The sequence below is a fragment of the Engraulis encrasicolus genome, chromosome 24, assembly GCF_034702125.1.
Source record: "Engraulis encrasicolus isolate BLACKSEA-1 chromosome 24, IST_EnEncr_1.0, whole genome shotgun sequence".
In the NCBI taxonomy this organism is placed as follows: Eukaryota; Metazoa; Chordata; class Actinopteri; order Clupeiformes; family Engraulidae; genus Engraulis; species Engraulis encrasicolus.
The window spans coordinates 24,664,915-24,685,281 of NC_085880.1; the positions used below are offsets into that span (position 1 = coordinate 24,664,915).

The 20,367-nt window shown below is 43.8% G+C and overlaps 2 protein-coding genes across 2 annotated transcripts in view; one reads left to right on the forward strand and one right to left on the reverse strand.

The window, feature by feature from the left end:
- The window catches only part of thada (THADA armadillo repeat containing), a 153,677-nt gene extending 137,434 nt beyond the window's left edge, over positions 1-16,243 (reverse strand). The window contains exons 1-12 of the mRNA XM_063191736.1: positions 16,156-16,243; positions 15,521-15,602; positions 15,297-15,403; positions 14,736-14,875; positions 11,957-12,105; positions 11,774-11,806; positions 10,701-10,749; positions 9,877-10,070; positions 8,961-9,055; positions 8,471-8,706; positions 6,215-6,978; positions 4,029-4,183 (exon numbers count right to left, since the gene is read on the reverse strand). Of these exons, the coding sequence (XP_063047806.1) occupies positions 4,029-4,183; positions 6,215-6,978; positions 8,471-8,706; positions 8,961-9,055; positions 9,877-10,070; positions 10,701-10,749; positions 11,774-11,806; positions 11,957-12,105; positions 14,736-14,875; positions 15,297-15,403; positions 15,521-15,593 (1,995 nt within the window). The 5' untranslated portion in view covers positions 15,594-15,602; positions 16,156-16,243. The remainder of the gene's footprint in view (positions 1-4,028; positions 4,184-6,214; positions 6,979-8,470; positions 8,707-8,960; positions 9,056-9,876; positions 10,071-10,700; positions 10,750-11,773; positions 11,807-11,956; positions 12,106-14,735; positions 14,876-15,296; positions 15,404-15,520; positions 15,603-16,155) is intronic.
- A 225-nt stretch (positions 16,244-16,468) lies between these two features.
- plekhh2 (pleckstrin homology domain containing, family H (with MyTH4 domain) member 2) overlaps positions 16,469-20,367 on the forward strand; it is a 54,744-nt gene continuing 50,845 nt past the window's right edge. Inside the window, exon 1 of the mRNA XM_063191919.1 lies at positions 16,469-16,614. The gene's annotated coding sequence lies outside the window, so the exon portion shown is untranslated. The remainder of the gene's footprint in view (positions 16,615-20,367) is intronic.

Here is a 20,367-nt window from a genome sequence, read left to right on the forward strand (position 1 = left end):
TGGCCGGTCCTCGGACATGGATGTGGAATAACACCTCTTCTGGAATATTTGCTTATAAAAGTATCCACTAGAAAGCACACACAGATGCGGTAACTACAGAAGGGTCTACGACTTCCTTTCATTCCGTTTAATAGTGAGTTGTAAAATACAAACGGGCGAGACGGACACCTGCGAAGGGACATGCAATGGGATGCTTTTGTGCAGTCTGGAAGGCCAACTGCGCGTTTTTTTAAGAACGGTTTGACAGTCGGGAACAACAGCACAAGAAACATGGAGGAATATTAAGGTATGAAGACACAGGCAAATCAGAAAATAATTTAAACCAAACATTATTAATGCCGCATGTGTCCTTGTCTTATCACTGCGCTAATGAGACTTTCACAAGAGTAACACAGACTGACATGTTTTCCTCTCGCTTTGGTCATTTTAATGACCACTACTACTAAGTATTGTAGTAATGACAGATCGCAAAACAGGTCAGTTGAGATGAACTTCGCTACTTTATTTTCACGTGAAGGTTTCCAGTGACATTTCGAAGCGCACGCTGATGTCCCGGTAGCTCGCTGTCACTCCTCTTCGCAAGACTAGCTCTATGCCTATCAGATTCCTGGCTTGCGTGAGACACAGGTGACACGTGACACAGGTGCTTCATGGGTATTGTAGGCTCGCGAAATCGCATTGTATTGCTTTTGTAGCAAAGACGGTCCGAAGAAAAAAAACTACAAAATGCGGTGCCTCATCATTCAGAATAGTAACGGACCCGCCAGAATGGCTAGTGAACCTTCGGTATCTACTAGCCAACGCCGACTTTTACCCGCATTTGGCTACCTGGCGTGTGTTAGTGTTAAGCCCTGCTGGGATCACCAGGATTTCAGTTTTAGCATGGTTTAGCTGAAAGTGATGTTCCTCCATCCATGTGGATAGAGGAGTCCTCTGGCTCGAATGACAGGTACAGCTGTGTGCCATTAGTATCCTAGTTAATTGCTTTTAAGTGCAAGGATGCATACGCCTCTAGACGGTGTCTACCTGAGACAGAAATATTGCAGCTCTGTGTTCTCCACTCGCTCAACGGTGCTTGTCCTGAATTTTGGGAGTACAGACTGAGTATTTGCCCCAAGTTAGTGATTCGTAAGGCCCACCTGGATAACCAAGACAATAGCAGTGAATAGTGGGTGTGATCTTGGTCACACGCCACTAAAGGCCCAATAGTTAACAGCAGCCCGATAGTCAAGTAGCTCAGGTCATTGTTTTTAAGTGCAAGGAAGCACAAAACCAGAGAAAATGTCTGACACAAAAAATACTGCAGCTCTGTTTTCTCCACTCGCTAAACGGTGCTTGTCCGGACTTTTGGAGTACAGGCGGAGTATATTTGCCCCAAGTTTGTGATTCGTACAGCCCACCTGGATAACCAAGGCAATAGCAGTGAATAGTGGGTGTGTTCTTGGTCACACACCACTAAAGGCCCAGTAGTTAGCAGATATTCAAGTAGCTCATGTAAATTGCTTTGAAGTGCAAGGATGCATGAGACAGTGTCTGACACAGAAATACTGCAGCTCTGTGTTCTCCATTCCCTCAGCGGTGCTTGTCCTGCATTTCGGGAGTAACTTACAGGCTGAGTACATTTGCCCAGATAGTCAAGTAGCATAGCTAATTCCTTGAAAATGCAAGGAAACACACACACACACAGAAATGTGTGTGAGAGTACTGCAGCTCGGTGTTCTCCACTCGCTCAACGGTGCCAACCAGCAGATAGTCAAGAAGCTCAGTTAATTGGTTTTAAGTGCAAGGATGCACACGCCCCGAGACAGAAATACTGCAGCTCTGTGTACTCCACTCGCTCAACGGTGCTTGTCTTGACTTTTGGAGTACTGGCTGAGTATACCCCAAGTTAGTGATTTGTACGGCCCACCTGGATAACCCAGACAATAGCAGTGATTAGTGGGTGTGTTCTTGGTCACACACCATGAGTGGCCCAGTAGTTAACAGCAGCCAACCAGCAGATAGTCAAGTAGCTCATGTAAATTGCTTTGAAGTTCAATGATGCACACGCCCCGAGAGAGTGTCTATCTGACACAGAAATACTGTAGCTCTGTGCACTCCATTCGCTCAGTGGTGCTTGTCCTGAATTTTGGAATACAGATTGAGCATTTGTCCCAAAGTTAGTGATTTGTACGGCCCACCTGGATAACCAAGACAATAGCAGTGATTTGTGTGTGTGTGTTCTTGGTCACACACCACTAATGGCCCAGAAGTTAGCAGAATCTAACACAAGCAGATAGTCAAGTAGCTCAGTTAAATTCTTTTAAGTGCAAGGATGCACACCCCCTGAGACAGAAATACTACATCTCTGTGTACTCCAATCACTCAACGGTGCTTGTCCTGACTTTTGGGAGGACAGACTGAGTATATTTGCCCCAAGTTAGTGATTAGTACCGATCTGGATCTGGATTGCCATCTGGATTGCCAAGACAATAGCAGTGATGAGTGGAAGTGTTCTCTTGGTCACACACCCCTAATGGCAGAGTACAGGTAGTTAACAGAACTAACCAGCAGATAATCAAGTAGCTCAGTTAATTGCTTTCAAGTGCAAGGATGCACACGCCCGAGACAGTGTCAGACAGAAATACTGCAGCTGTGTGTTCTCCGCTCGCTCACGGGTGCTTGTCCTGAATTTTGGAGTACAGACTGAGTATATGCCCCAAGTTAGTGATACGTATGGGCCCACCTGGATAACCAAGACAAATGCAGTGACTATTGGGTGTGTTCTTGGTCACACACCACTGTGGCCCAGTGGTTAGCAGCAGCCACCAGCAAAGAGTCAAGTAGCTCAGAACATTGTTTGTAAGTGCAAGGAAGCAAAAACCCAGAGAAAATGTGTCAGAGAGAAATACTGCAGCTCTGTGTTCTCCACTCGCTCACCAGTGCTTGTCCTGAATTTTGGGAGTACAGACTGAGTATTTGCCCCAAGTTAGTGATTGATACGGCCCACCTGGATAACCAAGACAATACCAGTGAATAGTAAGTATGTTCTTGGTCACACATCACTAACAGCCCAATAGTTAGCATAAGCTAACAAGCAGATAGTCAAGTAGCTTAGTTAATTACTGTGATAGAGTGACCATCACTAGGGTTGTGGGTGTGTTCTGATTGTCACGCCCACGAGCCTGGCTCTTTGGTGTAGCGGTAAGAGCCCCAGTTTACTACCCCGGAAGGTACGTGTTCGAGTTCTGGCTGGGCAACTCTACTCCCCTTCGCTACAAATGGTGTCAGAAGTGGGATGGCTACCGTGAGGCCATCGGAAGCGAGGCCATCGGAAATTCCGTTTTAATGTCTACATTCCGTGATTGCGTCCACGTTTTCCGGATCGTGGAAATCATAGGGCCCTACGTGAGGCCATCGGAAGTGTACCCATTGTGTGTGAGCCTTAATTCCATGTGAAGGATTTGGTGACCCCGGTGCGAGGGACCCAAGTGATGGGTGAAGCACTGAAGATGGTGCACACTGGATGGGAGAAGCATGATGGGCAGTTGCGTGAGGGACACCGTGAGTGTGAAGCGCACAGGTGCGCTTCCCGAAGTGGGAAGGTAGTGTGATAGAGTGACCATCACTAGGGTTGTGGGTGTGTTCTGACTGTCACACCAACGAGCCTGGCTCTTTGGTGAAGCGGTCAGAGCCCCAGCAGCAAACCAGCAGATAGTCAAGTAGCTTAGTTAATTGTTTTTAAGTGCAAGGATGCACACGCACCAAGACAGAAATACTGATGTTCATCTCACATACAGCTCTGGGAAAAATTGAGAGACATGTTCAGTTTTTCAGAGTTTGCTATGGATAGGTATGTGTTCCAAAATTCGGAGGAAATGTTGTTGGTAGTTTATAGAACGAAATAACAATGTTTTTTTACTCAAACACATACCTATCCATAGCAAAACTGAAAATGTCGAAGTGGTCTTAATTTTTCCCAGAGCTGTATTTTATGTTGTTCACTACCTCCATGTAATTGTAATGCAATTGTAATGCGTGCGTCTGACCTGGTCGTGCTTGTGCAGCAGGCCGTGTCTGAGTAAAGGGAGGGGCACTAGTCCTCCCCACAGTGCGTCCTCCGTAGGCTTCAACACCCCCTGGGCACGGGCTGCTCGCAGACACGTCATCAGGGCCCCCACCGCCCCACGACTGCCGGACGATCCTACAAAGCCATCCGCATGCACACATACACATATTACACAAACACAGTGTATCAGGTATCAGTGTAAATCCCATTGGGTAGCCTTACACAACCTTAAAAAGAGCATCAGGTCACATGTACGTGTAACTGTATCATTTCTGTGATGGGCTTTGTAAAGAATCACAATGAAATGTACCACAAATTGCAAAACAGGTGGCCCTACCCTACCTGCGCAGATAAAAGGTGCTTTTAGTTTAGTTTTCAAATGGACCGAAGAAGCAAACAAGCCAACTGATGCTTCAATTACTCATTTGAAAATTCAGACTCTCTCGGCCACTCCCGATGTGTGTGGGCTGAAAAGCCACATACAAAGCGGATTCCAAAAAAGTTGGGACACTTTGTATTTTGTGAATAAAATCAAAATGCTGTCATTTTCAAAACATCTAATATGTTAATAAGGTAGAGCATTATGTACAGACAACATATCAGTTGTTAAAGTCGAGCAGAATTATTGTTTTGAGGTAATTATGTGACCATTTAAAATGTGACCCATGCAACAAATCTCAAAAAAGTTGGGACAGGGCCAAAACATGTTGTAATAGTTGGATAATTCTAAAAATAACACAAGGAAGAATATTTTAAAAGGAACTATATTGACTGCCAACATTAATGCACAACTAAAATACCATCACAGAAAGGCTGTGGCACTCAGCAGTGAAGATTTTGAGGGACTAATTACTTATCTATTACACAGAAAGATTGAATTATCAAAATTGCAGGCATATACGGCCTATTTCCGTAATATAGAGTTCTGTGTTATCATTGCATGAGTTATGAGATCATGAAATACTTGTGGTCAATAAGCAAACTATGACACTCCAACAATGACAGCTCTCGAAAAAATGACCATAAACACAACACTTGATTAATGCACATGATGCAGACATTAAACAGTGTTACATGCAGAAAAGCTCATTCTATGGACCTAGGAGACATGTGAAACTGTCCTCTGATTACAGGATGGAAAATAGTTAATCCTGTTTGAAAATTATGGAGTCATGCACCCTCCAGGTTATATAGAAAATGAATACTTCAGCTTGATTTAGTGGTCAGTCTGAAAGACAGCATATACGATGGTAAGGGGGTGCAGAGGTGACTTGGTTAGGGTCTTCTTACTCATGTAGAGCATTAAAATGAATGTTAAATGATGCATACAGACTTTAAACAGCAAACATAGCTACCAAGGCATTATATTTTGGAGCACTGCCTTTAGGTATTGTCCCCTAATGGTGGCAAATTTAAATCTCTACTATGTTCCAACAGTGTGGTTCCATCATAAGAGTAATCAGGTCACAAAATTGTTTTCTTGCAGTCAGGATATGCCCATATTAAGCATAACAAAAAGGTAAACAAGTTGAAGAACACACCTATCAGTTGAGCTGCTGAAATCATGTCTCGCACATCAAAATATCTATTTTTTAAATAAAATCATGCCATCAGTCAAAGTATTTAACTGTTCAGTCTCATCCCTTGTGTTGTGTTTAGTCTTATCTAATATAAAATGCATTTTATTGGCCCTGTCCCAACTTTTTTGGGATTTGTTGCAAGGGTGAAATTTTAAATGATCACATAATTACCTCAAAACAATAATTCTGCTTCACTTTAACAACTGATTTGTTGTCTGTACATAATGTTCTACCTTGTTAACATATTATTTGTTTTGAAAATGCCAGCGTTTTGATTTTATTCACAAAATACAAAGTGTCCCAACTTTTTTGGATTCCGCTTTGTATAAATCTACGATCTGGTGAGACTACATAACACATACTGAATTTGGGTAACAATGTGGATTTGCAGGTGGGGAAACTATGGGGAGACAAATTCATTCTTCATGAAAAACAGTTCAGAAAACAAGCTTGGCCTGGCTTGACCTGTTACCTTGCAGAAAACCTGGTTTAGTAAAATGAATAAGACGAATAATAAGATAATAACATTGCTGGGTTGCAGCTGTTTATGTGTTAGAAATGTTTTTCTGTGATCCCCGTCCCTCACCTGTGGCAGCGGGCGGGCCCTCCTGCAGGGCTTGTACCATGTGACCCAGACTGGCCGGGTTGCAGCGCAGCAGCCTGGGCAGGAAGTAGTCCAGGATGTAGGTGGTCTGGTCCAGCCGGGCCTTACACAGCACCACCAGCAGGGGGCGCACCCAGGTGCGATGCCACTCCTCCATCCAGCCCTCCACACCCTCCGCCTCTCCTGACGTCGTCTCCCCTGCCTGCCCTCCGCTCAGCTGGGCCTTGTGGCTCACAAACAGCCTCTCCAGCAGCTCGCTGGCGTACGGCGCCAGAGTCTGGTCTCCCATGAGGCCGAGCAGGCTGGCGGGCAGTCCAGGCTCGAGCGCCAACAGGTACCCAGCGCCCAGGAGCTCCACCAGGCACGAGAGGGAGCCGTACTTGCCACGCATGTGCCACTCCAGCGCCAGGAGACCACGCGTCAAGTGGGCAATGTAAGGGTCGGCGGTCAAGGGCGAGGATGAATCATCAGGGCGGCCATCTTCCCCGACGGTTGCCGAGGAGGCCTGATGGAGCAACAGAAGGTTCCGGAAGAGAGAGCGTGTCTGGTGGCGTACGCCGTCCAGCGGGTGCTCCCAGTGGGCGTAGACGTGCTCCAGGAGGCGGGAGGGCAGCGGAGCGTCTCCCCGCACGGCAGAGCAGAGGACGGCAGGGGGTCTCGTCGGCCCCTGGAGGATGTCCAGGGCAGTGGCGCTCCAGAGCGTCAGCATGCGCGCCACTACCATGGCAGTGCTGGACTCTTTCACACTGAGCACAGGAAGACGCCATGAGCGAAAAGAAAAATGATGATGTCAATATATTATTCACATTACAGTGGAATCCGCTTATAGTGGTCACGTTTGTCCGAGCCAATTTGAACACTGTAAGCGGTTGATTACTAAAACCGAATTTGTATTATTTCACCTCTTTTTTGTCTCTACCTGTCTGGCAAAAATGAGCGATGAGAAAGACGAGGCTTATATGCATTTCAAAGCATAGACCACGCACGGGTCGTCATCTCTTATGATGTCAAATAAGTTTGTAAAGTTCCCATTCCACAAACGTTTTCTGGCGAGTTTCTGCACAGTGTGATTCAGGTTATGCATGCAAAACGCCGCTAGACTGGGCACTTAAAATTGCTACACCGATAAATAGCACACTGTTGCATAGCCTGCTGTACAGTAGTAGCCTAGCCTACAACGTGATTTTTTTTTTTTTACACAGTTTTAAAAAGCCACGCTATAAGAACTGGTTGGAATTGGGGAAGTCGCGCTGGGCTTGCTGGCATAGGAGAGATGAGAAGGGCGAGGGGGAGTGGGAGGGACTCGTGGGGAGACGCAGCCTGGAGCAGTTTAAACACAAGGTAGCCTCCTGAGGAATGCCAAGCTTCGCCGAAACATCTCGTTGGCTCGTTTTTGGTAATTTTTCATACGTCTCGAAGAGCCTATGTTTTTCATTCCCAGAATATGAGAGCCACGATTCACGTGCTTGCTGCCCGGTGTCAACTCGTTAGGCTACGTTGGCTAGCGAGACAGAGGCATGTTTGCACAGCCTCATCACCGGAGAGGTTCTATGTAAACAGGTTGCGTCCCCACTCACTAGTCGAGCCATGCCTGCAGTTCACTAGGGTGCTGTCGGGAGAGCGCAGCCCATTCACTGTATGGAGTTTGCACTCCTCGGTTGGCGCCCCTAGAGTAGGCTACAGTAGGCTACCACCCGGAAAAGTGGCGAGTGGAGTCTCGCGCAGTAAACCTCTCTGGCATAGGGCAGAAGCAGACGTCGAGAAAGGAATCGCGGGAGTAAAAAAATAAATACATGTAGCTACACAGAGCTTTTCAATAATTTTTGCACATGTTTACATTCATAAAATGACAAAAATGAACATTATAAGCGGATTTTTGATCACTGTAAACAAATTATTTAAACAGCATTTGTATAGAAATGATTCTGTCCCAAGCTTTTTGATCTATATAAGCGGTTGATTACTATATCCGTGACCACTATAAGCGGATTCCACTGTATTAGATTGATCTCCTTAGTATAGACAACACTGCAGTCTGATATTCCATAATCAGTGACAGGGAAAAATGTTTTCAGGTAGTTAACACCAATGGCAATCTTTTAAAAGTTGTATCTGCCATGATGCAGAGAAAACAGGGTTCTCTTGTTTGTGAAAAATACAGTCCATGTGAATGACTGATGAACTAAATCAAAACTCATCACTACCAGGCTACCTTTGACCTGTCAGTGCCCGTCTCACCTGGAGTCCAGCTCCAGTATGGCGTGGGGGACAGAGAGCAGCAGGGCTTCTGCCTGCGTGCCCGGGCTGCGGCCCCTCCAGCTGAGCATGGCCAGCGCCCCGTGGCACAGGAACAGGACCAGTGCTGCCGGGCGGCCAGAGTCGTACAGGCCCACGCAGCTCTCCCTCAGCCAGGAGGGGGAGACACTACCAGGGCCATGCTGCTGCTGCTGTCTGCACTGCAGGAGACCTGTAACCTGATCAAGATTCAAGATATTCATTATCATTATTATTCATTCATTATCATTGGGTTAATAACAACAGCACTGCGTGTATTGATATAAAGTGCTTTGATGTGAAATGCCTATAAAATGTGAAGTGCTCCAAGAGCTTAATTTCCAGAATCACCACACACACAAGGCAAATGGAATAATGTGCTAAACATATAAGTTTAATTAATTAATCAAAATTAATTTTGTGTATTAATGTTGGTATCACAGGTGAGTCCTACCTCTTTGGCTACATCCTCTTCGCTCTGCATCACACATCTGATGAGCAGCACCACGGCCATCCCTGCTGTGCTCTGCACCGACTGCACAAACTCCTCTACAGGCAGATGAAGACAAGGCACATTCATTTCACCTCAATGACATTCCATAAACATGGTGGTGCCACCCTTGTTTACACCTAAATAAGGTACTAATACCCTTTAAAAGCCTTTAAGACAGAGCATGCCATGTAAAAAAAACCCACTCCACGTTTGTTCTACAGGGCAAGGAACAAGTCCAACAGGCAGACAAAGGTGCATCCGTCTATGCACTACCACCTTGTGGACACAGGAGGGAATTACAATTTAAAGAATGCATTTCAGACGAACAGACAAACCCTCTAATAGAGATGCTAGGACACATCTAAAAAGCCCATCATAATACAGGGTGACTACAGGTTTGACCAAGTCAAAATTAAGACATTTTAAGACTTTTCAATACCATTTTCCAAATGAAATTAGGACCAACTCGCAAGATCATACACAGGTTCAAATGAAGCACAAAAAATTGGTTATTTGTATTAATGTAGCCGTTTGAAAACACAAAACTATACACAATGAAACTTTACACTAAATAAAATTCAATAATGCGTTCTAAATTACACTACATGGCTACAACTCCCGATTTCCGACACGATGTTCATCACATGGCTGACATAATTATTCCTCCCTAAATTAAGCTCCACAAATTTAAGACATTTGGGTTGAAAATTTAAGACAAAATAAGACTTTTCAAGGCCTTATTTGGCGAAAATGAAATTTAAGACTTTTTAAGACTTTTTAAGGACCCGCGGCCACCCTGTAATATATTTTATAGACTCCAGATAGATGCATCTAGCAAGAGACAAATAGCAGTATGGGGCAGCTCCAGGCAGCTCACCATCAGTGAGGATCTGTGTGTAGCAGGACATCAGCCCACTCAGGGCCAGCTGGAGTGGACACTCTGGTGTCATGGTCTTCAGCATGGTGACCAGCAGCTCCTGGGTCCTCTGTAGCACCAGCATGGAGGCCTTCACTGCCCCCAGGCAGGAGTGCATGAGCTGGGCTTGGGCCACGTGCTGCCCCGAGAGGGACCTGGAGGACATACAGCCACACATGCATGGAATTGTGAACAGTGACAACAGCTGTTTTTTTACATCAAGAGCAAGGCTTGTATAGGTGTTAGAGATAGAGACTGTCTACAAAGGGATAGAATAGTTCTTCTTAAGGCCCGGGATATGCTTGCTGTGAGACATAACATACGTGCACAACTGTGTGTGAACTGATATACTTCCTGACTGGCTGATCAGAGCACTAGGCATGTCCCTGAAGGTATGTAGAGGGAATATAGCCAACGAGGTTCTGATTAATATTTTGGGACTCTATGGTGACTGAAACATGGAAGTTCGTAAAATTGCCCCTCGTAGCTCTGTCTATATTGTACCGTGCACACACATTTGTGTACCTTGCGCGTGTGCAACCGCACAAAAAATAGTCAAAATGTGCATGGCAACACGGTCATGCACAAAACGCAGGTGCCTCCTGAGGTAAGCATATCCTGGGCCTAAATATTAAAGGTGCTGGCTGTGTAAAATATGGCTGGGTGTGTCCTAATTAGGTGTGGTGCATTGAATGCTCATTGGTTGAGTTACGGTAGCTTTCATTTCATGCATGTGGCAGAAAAGGGGCTGCCTAGCAGTCTTGGAATGAACATGTTTACCATACCTGTTCTGATGCAGGTATTCACACAAGGCTTTGTGGAAGAAATGAAGCACTGAGGAGGGGACACACAGACAGATGGATAAACAGACACATGCACACACACAAACAGAAATAAAATGTTAGCAACTCAATAACAAAACAGTGGATTTATTTACCGTCTTTCGCATTTACTGTTGCTTATAGCATTAAGGTTACTAATACAATTGCTACGTGTACATGATGTTTTTGAATCGGATCTAATAGATCGGATTTAAGTAGATCGGATTAAGAGTTATTTTGCGACTTGTATACATGGCAATTTCACTTAAATGCGATTAAACGTCTGGGGAAAATAAAGCATTGCGATTGGACTGAGGACGCACGTGCTGAGTGAGCCAAATAAGGCGTGGGGGCGTGGTCGCCAAACCTCCGGGGAACTACTGGGACACAAGCTTATCTTCAGCCCGAAAATGAATTCCCTCAGTGGACTCAAGGCTGGTAAAATCCCCTTTGGGTCTGGTTCTTTCAAATGCTAGTTAGCACCCTCCTAGCTTAGAAAAACGAACTGGTGAAAGGGTGATGTGGAGTAACTTTGTTGTGCTTAATTACTTCGTGGGGCACTTTTACATCAATATATGGAAGCCACAACATTTATAGTCGCTTAGGGACTTTAAATTAAGCAAAACTTTCATGTGAAAATCAACAGGAAGTGCCGCCATCTTTTTCTCACTGACAAAGAGCACGGGCTCTTGGCGCCATCGTGTGGTCAACGAGCATGCGTGGAACGACCGGATTTATTGTAATTCTGATTAAAAGGTTACATGACAGAGGAATGTGTTTAATCGGATTTAAAAGAGGAATAAACCACCCACTTTAATCGGACTTAAGTTTAAATCGGAATAAACTTAAATCCTGTTCGGTAAGTGTTTACATGATGTTTTTAAAGTGGAATTAAGTTTTAATGAGATTTAAAGTGAGTTAAATCGGATTTAAATTCCTCATCTAAACGTACCAATGTCATCAAGTCAGTAATGAAAATGCATGCAAACATGTGTACTGATTTTGCGACGCATTTATCATTGCTTAGCATCACTCACCTTCTGTCTGCAAAATCTGAACACCCTTCTCACCTGCAGGATAAGAAATACAGTTAAAGATCCACATGAGCATGTCATATTCACAGCCAGTAAGAATAAATCACAACATTTGCACATACTAAGGGCATAATAAACAATAACTTGTTATCGATTTTAAGACCAACAGTCTCGACCGATACCCACCTATCGGAACCCCATCCAGACAGGCTGTGATTGTGTCCGTGAGCCGTGTGTAGTGTTCTAACCCCAGTGAGGAGAGGCCGCCAGACAGACACTCAGACAGACACACAGCTGCCTTCTCTTGCAACCATTCTGGAACAGATCTCAAAGCACTACAGGCAAAGACAGAAAGGAAATAAAAACATTGGTTTTATTTTTGTGAGATGTTAATTGCTTTGAGAGCAGAGACAGACGTGCACACAGCTGATAGCACTGTACCTGCGACACTCTACCACAGTGGTTCTCAACCTCTTTTGAACCAACGTCCCTTTGACGTAATCATAATCCTACCAAATGCCCGCCTTAGTATTTAGAAATACAGTAAAATAGACTAATGCAGCTCATTGGCAACTATGCACCACCCCTCTCAGTTGTATCCTTCTCAATGCCCCCCTAGGGCTCTACCATGTCTGGGTATAATTTCATTTCAGACTAGGATGCATCAACACCACCAGGAGAAAATATTGCCTTGGCATAATACAAAATACAAGGCATTTGAATGAATGAATATACCTTCATTGCCCCAGGGGGTATTTGTTTTGCGTTTTGGGAACACTTGAACATACAGACAATTACGACATTACACAAGGACAAGACTAAAAAACAAACCAAACATACAAAGTATTCAAATAAAAATAAAAAGTCCTGGCAGAATAGAAATAATGAAATTAAATTTAAAAAAAATCCTATATACATTCAGTATATTAAAGAAAGGTATCACATTAACTCTGTCTGCACTTAACTTATTCAACAGTTGGATGCTTCTAGGCACAAAGGATGTTAACCCTCTATTAGTTTAAAAAAAAAGGGTAACCTGTAAGGGTAATCCAGATGGGAGGAGGGAGTATTCAAAGAAAAGGGGGTGGGATGGATCATCTACTATTTTTAATGCCAAGCTGGTAGTGTACTCATCAGAGATTTTGCTGATACTTTTAACTTCTGTTCCAGTTATTTTACAACCTAAGTGTGTGATTTTGTCCAGCATGTGTCTGTTTTTAACGGAAAGACCACCTCCCCAACACTGAATGGCAAAGGTGACCACACTTTGCATAAAAGTTTGATAAAACAGTCATAAAATCACTGTATCAACCTTGAAGATACACAGTTTCCTTAAAAAATAAAGTCTCTGATGTGCCTTTGAGTATCTTGCAAGAGTATTTTCTTTCCATGTAAGCTTATTAAGTTATCTATAATTGTACCTAGATACTTGTACTCTTCTGTTTCAATATCATTCCCATGTACATTAATTGGGTCAAGTGGTGGCTTCTATGCCCAGTAAAACACACGATGTGAAATATTTTGACAGGATCTTGATCAAGTCTTCTGGCTCCACCAGCCCCATGTCCATAGAAAATAATGGTGAAAGTCAAAATCTTGACAGTTTACCAAAAGTGGCCCAATATACCTGATGTCACCAGAAGCAAATGGACCATTTTATGCCAAGAGGAACATTAAGGTATCCTCTGCACTCATGTTCTTCTCTACCTGTTGTTCCATGAGGAAAGGACTGTGTTCTAAGCAAGATGGAAGTCACTGGAGCATCTCAGGGCCATTTTGTTTTGCGCACACCAATGGTTCTTTCTATAATCCTAACTCCTGTCCTCCACCTGTGGTTGTGGCCTTGTGCTTCGCTGACTCCCTGTCTCCATGGAGATAACGTGTTGCCGCTGTTAGCGGCATCAACGTTTGGGGGACATTTCTCCATTCAACATCCCGATTGCAAATGAGAAAATTACATTTGTATCGCGCTTTTGCAAGATATTTAAACTTCTGACGCCATCACAAGGCCAAAAGCACAAGGAAGGATGAGAGTTAGGATAATGCAAAAAATGCCATGTGCTGTTGGTGTACATTGTAACGGACACCAGGGGCCTATACCAAGAAGCTGGTTCAGGAGTAAACCAGGTTAAGTTAAGAGGTAAATCACCTAATAGAAGAGCCTGGAGTCCTCATTGACCCAGCTTTTTAGAATAGGCCCCAGGTAGCAGTTGCTTGGCATGGGACATTAGTAGACGTGACAAGAAGACCAACAAAGGTCGGCGTCTGCGCCTTGAACTCAACGCTCGTGTATTGCTTGGTGCGAGCACTCCCAAAAAAGTAGTAATCACTCAAAAATGGAAAAAAGGAGGCGCACACAAGACTTGTGTGAAAAAGTGTATTGAAGCCGAAAATATACAACAGAAGTCTAAGGATTAACTGGAGAGACAGACGTTTCGGAGCTAGTCCATTTTCAATGTCTCCAGTAGGTCCTACTGGAGACATTGAAAATGGACTAGCTCCGAAACGTCTGTCTCTCCAGTTAATCCTTAGACTTCTGTTGTATATTTTCGGCTTCAATACACTTTTTCACACAAGTCTTGTGTGCGCCTCCTTTTTTCCATTTTTGACTGATTACATTAGTAGACGTCCCACCTCCTGACTTCTCATACAGATACGCTGGTGACTGAGCTAGTGGCTTATGCACGAAAATCTATGCATGCTACTTCTCACTCAAATGTTGGGATATGTACTAAGACCTTTTTTGGTACATCTGACTTTTCTGGTACATATTAGTCTTTGCAGATTTTCACACACACAAAGATTCAGAGGTTAATCCACGCTTGTCTTTGTACATGACATGAGGCCCCTCGCCTTAAGCTCACTTCATATCGCATCTGCCTCTCATGCCAGAGTTTGCTGCAAGGTTGCAGATTCGAGTCCCGGAATAGACTGCTGTTGGTGTGTACAAGCATGCTGAGCTTACCTGGCAGCGGCCCTTTTCAAGGGGTTCTTGGACTCCACAGACATGAACATCACACACAGGGCCTCCACGCTGGCCAACAGAAGAGGAGATGACGATCGGTTGTCATCTGGCTTTGGAATGCCCTCCAATACATCACCGGCCTGGCAGGACAAAACACATCGCAGATGTAATGTACTGTAGCGTGGCAATTACGACAATGCAACCATCCACTCTGCAATAATTGTACTATGACCCCGACCGGACTCAAACCGGGGTCCCCGTGGGTGGGTTTGCAAGCCCAAATGTGGGGGGCTTAGCGTGCTGCGCCACAGCACCCCCCAATAATTGTACTTCTAAACAATTGGAAAATAAACACAACCAGAATAAGTCAGCCTTCTCTTACGTTTTTTTTATTTGGGAAAAGTGGTATTATTTTATAGCTACACCATACTTTGAGCATGTGGACATTTTGGTACAGACAAGATCAGTGTAATGCAATGCGATGCGAGTTGAAATGCTATCCAAGCTGCTTGGCAAAGTTTAGACAACCTCCAGACTGTACAGTAGATGACTTTAACATACCTTCTTGATCAACTGGATCTGCTGGACAGGGTCAGTTGAGGCCAGACACGCCAACAGCTCCTGGGCGAGCTCCCTGGCTGTGTCATCTCCCTCAGCAGCTAAGGAATCTAATTCACACACAAAGTAATGCATGTAAGTTGTACTACGTATGTGGTACTATGTATGTGGAACTAAATGCAACTGACCATCATAACAAATCTCTAATGGTTAATAGGCCAACTCACTCTGTAATCTTTCAAGTTTAGCATCGTCCAAGACCACAGCTTCAACTTTGGGAGTCTTTTTCTTCACCACCATATCGAAAGTCTGTAACAGAACAGCTGTCAGTGATGGAAGCTTGCAAACCCATTTCCGCAGCCGGTGAATTAATAATAAGCATGCTGCCATTTTCCGAGTGCTCACTGGAAGTCACTGGAACCTTTTCATGACAAATAAAGTGTGTGCTATTAGTTCCAGAGGGTGCCCTAAATCATGATCTTTTAATTTAGCCAGCGGTGGCTTAATCATTCAGCCAGCCAGAGCTTAATCTGCCAAGCTATTTATGACATGGACGATTCAGGTAGTTGATTTATCTGGGAAATGTTGTTTGTTGTCATGTACTCTGTCGCCCTGTGTAGGAGCATACAACACCGAAATAAGGTGCATTCAAAACAGGGGAAAACACAGCACCATGGAAGAGTAAAGAGGTGTGTTATAACTGTTGATAAGTTTTCTTTACTAGAGTAAAGTGATTTGTGATTTGCTATCCGCTAGCATTTTGCAGGGTGCGAATATGAGTGCAACGTTACCCTTCAGTTTACTGCGGTTTAGTACTTTCGTGCTTGTGCACGAATTCAAAGACAAAGCAAATCTCACTTACCGCAGTATTCCTTTTAACAACTGATATATCCAGTTTCTTTCATTAACAAGTTTGGACAGACGCGTTAACATGGGAAACAGCGGTACAATTGCAAATGCTACACGTGTGAAACGTCAATTCCGGGTTGTACGTAGTCCCGCCTACCCTCAGCTCCTATTGGTGTACACCCCTAAAATTTTACAATCTGCAGTTGGGATTGGATCAAAAAGCAGAGGTACCTGAATACAAATAAAATGTATGTGATAGGTTTAGGCTTTCACCAAACACGCCCATAAGCCCACCTCTTTTCATACTTGGTCAGGGAATGCTGAAATGAAAACTTTTGGGGATGGAGAAGACGCCTCGAGTTTATCCCAAAATGAGGTTAATAGGACAGGAATAAATAGGACACGGCGGCATTTGTACTTGACATGGACTGAGTGCGCAGAAATTCTCTTAATAATATCTGCTGTATAGCGGGTGAGTTTTGACTTTTATCGAACGGTTTGTTTAATTTGACAGTGCTTGCTCTATGGCTGTCATGTTGTTTTTCTAAGGAAAAAAATAATCAGCTGCCCTTTCCCCTCATGTCACCGTAGCCCTACTTTTTTCTAACAGCCTAAAATGTCCTGTAGAGTCTGTCAAATATGTCTCGTGTCATGCATTCTATAGACTAAATGAATAGACTATAATTCACTAAACATGAAATTCACGTGCTTTATGGTCGTGAAATCAGTTCGTGCAAAGATAGTGTAGCCCATTATGTCAATTTGTAGACTTGTGATGGCTATGAGGCTATGCATTATTTTTGTTTCATTTTCTTCATTTTAATCGTCCCAAGCGCAAATAACCAGGTCTGCGCAAAGCTGTGTCTCACAGCATGAGAGGTCTAGTCTAGCAACATTTCTTTTATAGAAGTAGCTTACCTAGTGACACTCCTCACTGAAGAGGGCATCTCTATCGACTTCATGAATTATCACTGTGAGTGACTTTTTGTTTTTCCTCACAAGTCACAATGAGGTTAATGTGCATGCAGTGGGAGGGGGAACTAAACTAGCCTAGGCCTATAACCTAGCCTAATACCCTATGCTTGATAATGTCAGATTGTGTTGAAAATATAGGTATAGGCCAATATATTTTCTCACACATAGGCCTATCACTAGGGGACATGAAAATAAACAAGTAAACACACACAAACTCTCTCTCTCTCTCTCTCTCTCTCTCTCTCTCTCTCTCTCTCTCTCTCTCTCTCTCTCTCTCTCTCTCTCTCTCTCTCTCTCTCTCTCTCTCTCATTACCTCACGCACACACACACACACACACACACACACACACACACACACACACACACACACACACACACACACACAGAGAGAGAGAGAAAGAGAGAGAGAGAGAGAGAGAGAGAGAGAGAGAGAGAGAGAGAGAGAGAGAGAGAGAGAGGGTCACAGAGATGGATACAGACAGGCATAGTGGCTGTTGTGTACCGTACAGGAAGTGGGCAGACAGATAGGATGACAGTCCTCCTCCCTATCCCATGGGGTAGACTACGGCACTGTGGGTAGAAAATAACCCCCCGGAAAACTGTCTCAAGCTGATGACTTCTGTCTGGGATGGCCAAATTTAGTTGGAAATTACCATTTATCTTTTTTTTCCACAGTAGCACTAAACGATGGATAAATATATGTGTGATGAGTGGAGAGGCAAACGTGTGAACTGTGAAGCAGCAACAGACAGCACAAAACCAGGCCCACTGAAGTTGCTGTAATTATTAAGTCAGTTGTTAACTAATTTTAATGCCCAACTGTTCCAATAACGGTGTGCCAGCAAGCAAAACAGTTCAGCATTTCCCACACTTTGAACCTTGCCATGACAGCAAGTGGATTTTATGTCAAAAAAAGAGAAAAAGGGAGATGAGAGGTTTAAACAGAGTAGTATACAACTAGAAGTATCCTCACAGGTGTAATTACAACACTAGTAATATGTTATTACAAAGTTGAAATCATGTAATATCATACTACTGTAGTGTAATTACATTTGTAAAAGTACTTCTATTTCTACTTCATAGAACTCTCTCTTTAAACGAAAACACCATGAGAACAGGAGCGGAGGGGAGTGAGTGGGAGACCTCTATCACCTCTTTCCTCAGAGTTTGGAGAGATATCCAGCCATGACTCACTTGTGTGGACGTCAGTAACAAAGGTCCAATGCACACAGTTGTCCATCACAGAGCTACATTGTAGGCAGCTGGACCTCCTATTCAGTTCAAACATTTTCACCTCTCATTCCAAAAGTCCCTTTAGTTTTCAGTTTATAGTTGAGAGGTTAAATGCTTTCAGGTTCAGTAGTCTACAACAACTCAGGTCTTTGATTATCATGACTTTATGGTGACTGAGGACCTTCAAACCTGCATAGACTTCTCAAGTCAAGTCAAGTCAAGTTTTATTGTCAATTTCTTTACATGCACTGGTCATACAAATAATTTGAAATTGCGTTTCTTGCTCTCCCATGCAGTCTCACCGTCTTGCTCTCACCAAACTTCTATTGTTGAAAGCTGCTCATTGAGCTTTAGCATGTTTCAAATCCCATTCAAAAAGACTCTGTAGTTTTCAGCTTGTAGTTGAGAGGTTAATAATGTGTTGAGCCTTGGCCCCCTGTTATACGTTTGTTGTTAACAGAATGGTAATGACCAAGTCGTAATGTAAGACTAAAGACTCTGTGATGTTGTCGTAGTCTCTCTGTTGCTAAAAAAAATCAACCAGTAGTGAAGAATTCTACTTGCAGAACGGTCGGTGTGTAGTATGAGGCACTATGAGGTGTATTATTGGTGTGCAACTTAACTCTTTGACTGTCATGACGTTTGTGACCTTCATAGAATTGTCATTGTAGAATTTTGGGGGCGTTTCTAGGCTCACAGCCCTCAGTGTTCTGAACCATGCGGTGACAGCCTATACTTTTCTTTACATGCTGTAGTCTGGTCTACCAAGGCAGCGCACTAGCACACCAGTTGTCCATCAAAGAGCTACATTGTGGACTTCCTATTGAGGTGGAGCCGAGCATGTTTAACCTCTCATTTATAAAAGGCCACAGATCCAGTGGTTTACTACACCATGCTAACTTCTGAACATTTTGTTTGAACCCACACTGCTAATTAAAATTTTACTTTCACAGGAAAAGTTAAGATAATGCTTTTATTACAGGTGAATAATGTTGCCAACCAATTTATAGAATGATTATGTTATAAAGCATGTTATAAGGCATGTACTTAAGGTTTTATGAAAACAGTCCCTTCTCTCCGCAACCCCACCACATATTTCACACACACGCACATATACACACACTCACACCCTTTCAGTACCACTGTCTTAGACTATCATGACATTGGTGCATGTGAACGTTAATAGACTGTGTTTTTGTACAGTAGGCGTAGTAGGCATTAAGCCGGCGGCCATGTTGGCTCGGCGACAGATGCTGTTTACATCGGAGCCTCCATGACGTCATGACCTTGATGTTTTCCGCCACAACAGCCTGCTGAAAACAGTTAATTGGCCTTCAAACCGCTCCCGCCCCCCACTCCTTGCTTTGTGAACAGGCCAAAACTCTTAATGAGAGCCCGAGACTGTAAAAACTCAGTTTCTCAGCCACTGCCTCCTCTTCCTCTTCTTTTCGCCGTTCCCCCACTTTCATATGTCACTCTTTTCATCTATACTTTCTCTCTGGCTTCCATTCTACACTTTTCTTTCAGTCTTTCAATCTCTCTTTCTCTCTCTCTCTCGTTCCCGCTCTTTCCACTTGCCATGTTTTCACCTCTGTGGGCTTGGCCATATGTTTTTCATAACAGAGTTCTCACAATGGAAAGTTGTAGCAGCAGCAGCAGTAGGAGCACAGGAGCGCTGGGTTGGCTGTTGAAATGGGCACTGCTACGAGCCAGGAGTACGTACGTGCAGGACACTGCTCTGTAGTCTCCAACCTGGCCTGGCAAAATACACAGACCTCAGGGGAGAGAGAGAGAGAGAGAGAGAGAGAGAGAGAGAGAGAGAGAGAGAGAGAGAGAGAGAGAGAGAGAGAGAGAGAGAGAGAGAGAGAGAGAGAGCCAGTAGCATGCCGAAATAGTTAACAAATTTGCAGAGAGAAAGAGAGAGCGATGAAAAGAGAAAGATAAGTCAAGAGAAATGTATCTCTTGTATATCCACATGTTTCGAATGTTATGACAATGTTGTGTAGTCTAATTGTC